General features: G+C 70.1%; 2 protein-coding genes across 2 annotated transcripts in view; both read left to right on the forward strand.

Annotated features, from left to right (window-relative positions):
* The window catches only part of H696_02213 (hypothetical protein), a gene marked incomplete at both ends in the record, with an annotated part of 2,424 nt that extends 435 nt beyond the window's left edge, over window positions 1-1,989 (forward strand). The window contains 6 exons of the mRNA XM_009496114.1: window positions 116-320; window positions 504-637; window positions 738-1,102; window positions 1,303-1,504; window positions 1,689-1,769; window positions 1,936-1,989. Coding sequence (XP_009494389.1) covers window positions 116-320; window positions 504-637; window positions 738-1,102; window positions 1,303-1,504; window positions 1,689-1,769; window positions 1,936-1,989 — 1,041 coding nt within the window. The remainder of the gene's footprint in view (window positions 1-115; window positions 321-503; window positions 638-737; window positions 1,103-1,302; window positions 1,505-1,688; window positions 1,770-1,935) is intronic.
* A 921-nt stretch (window positions 1,990-2,910) lies between these two features.
* H696_02214 (hypothetical protein) overlaps window positions 2,911-4,632 on the forward strand; it is a gene marked incomplete at both ends in the record, with an annotated part of 6,008 nt that continues 4,286 nt past the window's right edge. Inside the window, 2 exons of the mRNA XM_009496115.1 lie at window positions 2,911-3,991; window positions 4,356-4,459. Coding sequence (XP_009494390.1) covers window positions 2,911-3,991; window positions 4,356-4,459 — 1,185 coding nt within the window. The remainder of the gene's footprint in view (window positions 3,992-4,355; window positions 4,460-4,632) is intronic.

Below are 4,632 nucleotides of genomic sequence, written 5' to 3' on the forward strand. Positions count from 1 at the left end.
CCCCCCCCCCCCGGTCCCCGGCCCTCCTTTGTTGCTGCTTTCGCGCCACCTCGCCGGCCTCTGACCCCCGCCCTCCCGCGCCTCGCCAGTCCTCCATCCCCTGGACACGGTGAAGATCCGCCTGCAGGCGGTCCAGCCCTCGCCCCCGCTCTACACCTCGCTCGGCCAGACGTGGGCCCGCATCGCCGCCGAGGAGGGCTTCTGGCCGGGGCTCTTGCGGCCGGGGCTCGTGGCCAACCTCTATCGCGAGGCCATCTACTCGTCATTGCGCATGGGGCTGTACCCGTATGTCCGCGGGGCCCTATGCGGCGAGGATGCCGGTGCGTCGTGATACCACCACCATTGTGGTCATGGGCAGGGGAGGATGAGGGCCGGGCCGGGTGGGGAGCCTCTGCCCTGTGGCCCGGCCTTGCTGCCACCCCTCAGCCAGCGGCCCCGGCGATGCTCACACTAACATGGCCGTGCCCCTCCTCGCCGCGGTGACCGCCAACACCCGGGCCTAGACCCTGGCCTGGCCAAGCGCCTGCTGGCCGGGCTGCTGACCGGGGCCATCGGCTCGGCCCTGGCCAATCCCCTGGATCTGGTGAAGATCCGCATGCAAGCCGAGGCTGGTGTCATTCGCGACGGGCGCTATGTGGTACGCGCGTGCAAGGGCACATTCGCACAGGCGCCGAAAATGGGGAAGGCCGCCTCCGGCCATGGAGATCTGACCACCTATATCCCCGGCCTCCCGGCAGACCGGCCTCCGTACCGGCAGCGCCCCGACTGCCACCTCGACAATGGGGTTCCTCCGGCATGCCATGTATGCCCCCCAGCCGGCGGCGCCGGCCCTCGCCCCGCCGACCGTCAGCGTCGACGCCCTGCGGCGTGTCAATGCGGCGGTCTCGCCGCCGGGGGGGCTGATCAGCGCCTCGGCCGAGGCTGCTGCTGGCGCCACCACCGGGCCGCTGGTCTTTCGTCCGTCCGGGCTCTTCCGGGGCGTCGGCCCGACGGCCGCCCGTGCGGCCCTCCTCACTGCCGGCCAGATGGGCACCTACGACCACTCGAAGACCGTGCTCAAGCGCAATGGCCTCATGAATGAGGGTCTGGCTCTGCACTCGGTGTGCGTGACCGCCTCGGCCCCTGGCCCTTTGGCTGTCTCTTGCTCTGCCCGCCTGCCTGCCCAGCTGCCTGCGCTCCCCTCTGATGTGCCTGCCTCCTTACGCCCGACCTGCTCGCCCCCCGCCCCCTCTGATGTGCCCCTCTCTGTCGCGCTCTCTCCCTCTCCCTTGCTCCCTCTCCGCCGTGCGTGCCGCCCTCCAGTGCAAGTCTCATTGCTGGCCTCACAGCCACCACCATCAGCATGCCGGCCGATGTGATCAAGACGCGGCTGATGGCCGCCCGTCGATCGGCCGATGCCGCCGCCGCCCCTGGTCCCCCTGGCGGGGCTCCGCTGTCCACGGCCGGTGTGCCCGCCGTTCGGTCGCTGCTGTCTCCGACCACCACGCTCGGATGCGTGGTCGATGTACGTTCCACTCTGGGAGTGTGCATGCCCCTTTTCCTTCCTCCTCCCCCCCCACACACACATGCACATGCACATGCACATGCGCATGGACGCTCGCGCGCACACACTGAGCCAGGCACAGCCAGAGAGGTGGGCCACGAGAAACACCCCCAGACACATGAATCTAACTCCGGCCGACATCCAGATCATCAAGCGGGAGGGCATGCTTGCCCTGTGGCGCGGCTGGTGGCCGGCATATCTGCGCATCGGCGCCCACTTTATCATTGTACGTGTCGCGCCCACGGGAGCGGGTTTCGCCACCCAAGAGGGCCCCACACGGCGAAACCGTCGCCCTGCCTCTCCCTCTCTGTCCCCTCGGCGGGACGATCCCGTCCCCCAGTACTGACGCTCGTTGGCCCCTCCGCCCCCCCCGGCCACCACCGGACACACAGTGCCTGCCACTGAACGAGCAGATCCGCAGTGCGATGGGACTCAGTGCTATCTGATGCGGTGCGATGCACGTGATATCAGACTGTGGGCTACGGCCACATTCCTTGTCGCCCACAATACACGCTCCCTTCTGCCCCCTTGCCTGTGTCCCCCCCCCCCCTGACTTATGCCAAGGGGCGAGGGAAAAGATGTAATGTGCCAACCTTCGCGGCCTTGGTGCTGAGCCCGGTGTCAACCGTCACCGGGGGTGCTGTTGCTGTTGATGCCGCCAAGGCCGCCGGGCTCAGCCGCGCCCCCCCTCCCCCCGCCTCGGTTCCTCTTTTTGCCTGGACCAAGCCCTGCCCCCCGCCCTCCCACCTCCCGATCTGGCCGACCACGGCCCCCCCCCCCCCCCCCTGACCCCCCCCCCCCCCCCCCCCCCCACTTACCCCCCCGATACCGTCCGCCTCCCCTGTGGCTGCAAGCGTAAGCGTACGTCGTTCCGTGCTCGGCCACCCACTCGCGCTCGCCCCTGATCGCATGGCCTCCGCTCCCCGCTGGGGACCTTAATTGCGTCTTGCAGTTACTCTCGGAGACCTTTGAGAGGCGTGGTGCATGGGGGCCGGGGTGGCGAGGTGGACGCACCAAACAGCGGCTGGCCCCGGCTTAGGTGGAGTCAAGGATGTGGCCAGGGGACGGGAGCCCGAGGGCCAGTGCTGCCTGGCCCTCGGCGGTGCAGGGGATCCGGCGCCATTCGAGTCTGGCGCGGGGGGACTCGCGCGAGAGGGGGCGAGGCCTTTTTCGGCCACATGCCCTGACCAGGTGGAGGAGGGCCACTCCTCTTGGCTGCCACACGCAATGCCTCGGCAACACTGCCCCCACCATCTCTGCTCCCCATCCGCCTCCCATCCGCCCTCCAAGACACTCGCACACAGGCACACAAGCACACACGCACACGCACACCCATCGACCCTCGCTCTAGCGCACTCGCGCCTGCGATGACCGAATCGCCGACCACTGAGCAGCAGGCACCGCCGGTCCCTTCGGTCACGGTCCTGCCGGGAAAGGTCTCTCATTTGGGGGTCGACCAAGAGGATGCTGCCTCGATCGTCTCAGACGAGCAGCTCGTCGCCGAGAACGCCCCGAGCGCCCAGGCAACACCGCCGCTCGGGTCGGACCAGCTGTCCTCTCGGCCTGACGACCGATCTTCAGATGCCCAGGCCACGGCCGACCAGCCTCCAAGCACCGAAGCCGCGGACGCGCCGCCGGCCCTGCCACACGCCCCGGCCATGATCACCATCACGCCGGACGCTCGCACGGACCAGGTGCTGGAGTCCACCGATTCCGGCACCCTAACGACCGAGCTGGAGGAGGAACCTCCGCTTGGCACCGACACCTCACGGGAGGCCGATGCGCCTGGGGCTGACGGACCGGAGGGCCTGGCCCAGGCCACCGGGGGCCTGGCTGAGGGCCGCGCCACCTCCGAGGCTTCCGCCAGCGAGGGCTGCAGCACCGCCCCCTCGCCCAGCACCGAACCCCATGCTCCGGCCCCCGAAGCCGGAATGCCGGGCGCTGACCCGGTCGACCCCGGCGAGACGTCCATCCTGCGCATCCCCTTTCAGGCGACGCTGCGCCGGCTGCTGCGCACCTGGGCCGAGCAGGGCGGCTCCGGCCGCGGGGAGTGCGCCGCATGTCAGCCGAGCCGCACATCGAGCCGGGATTCCCTCTCGGAGGTGGTGTTGGATTTCGACACGAGCCCCGGGGGCGACGACGCCCCGGCCACCGACGCGCCAGCCGGGGCCCGGGGCACCGCCTCCCCGCGCGTCAGCAACGCCTCGCTGCCGGTGGTGGAGATGGACCAGGATGGCGACGTGGTCCGGAGCCACGCGCTCCAGTGCCCGCAAGGGTGGCTGCTCCTGCTGCCGGAGGCTCCCTCCAATGGCCCGGGATCCGAGGCTGACGATGAGCCCCTCTCCCCGGCGCCGACCGCGGAGGAGCTGGCCCAATCGCAGCTGCTCGGCTTCCTGTCCGAAGCTGTCAGCCTGGACCCGGACCTGGAGGAGAACCAGCACGCGGCCGGTACGTGCTCGCCCGCACATGCGCCCCCGGTCAGCCGGTCCTCCGGGCTTGAGCTCTCCCAGGACTGCCCCGCCCCCGCCCCCCCCGGGGGCGTGTGTGGGCACCGGGCCGGGGCCAAGAAAATTGACCATGGTGCCGGCTCATGTGTCCCTGCGCGCCCGGTCCCCGACCCTGGGCCTGCTGCCCTGCTAACCGCTTTGACTGCCTGCCTCGCCGCCTACACACCCTACCTTCCGCCGCCGACCCCCTCGTTCGCCCTCCCCTCTCCCCCCCGATCTACACCCCCCCCCCCCCCCCCCCCTCCTTCGCACCTGCTGACCATGTCACCCGCCCACCTGCTGGCCCTGCTGCCCGCGCCTGACAGAGCTTTGCGGGCTGACCGTGCGCGCGGCCACCGAGGTCGCCGCGGCCGGGGCCCCGGTGTCCTCCAAGCGTGATGTCCTCCTCCTGACCTATCTGCTGCTTCGAGTGCGCTTTCGATTTGATACCGTGCGGACGACAGCCACCCGCCGCTCTTTCACCGCTTGGCTGACCTCGCTCGCCTGTTGCTGCTGCTGCTGCTGCTGCTGCTGCTGCTGCTGCTGCTGCTGCTGCTGCTGCTGCTGCTGCTGCTGCTGCTGCTGCTGCTGCTGCTGCTGCTG

This window comes from Fonticula alba (genome assembly GCF_000388065.1).
Source record: "Fonticula alba strain ATCC 38817 unplaced genomic scaffold supercont2.3, whole genome shotgun sequence".
NCBI classification, from domain to species: domain Eukaryota; order Rotosphaerida; family Fonticulaceae; genus Fonticula; species Fonticula alba.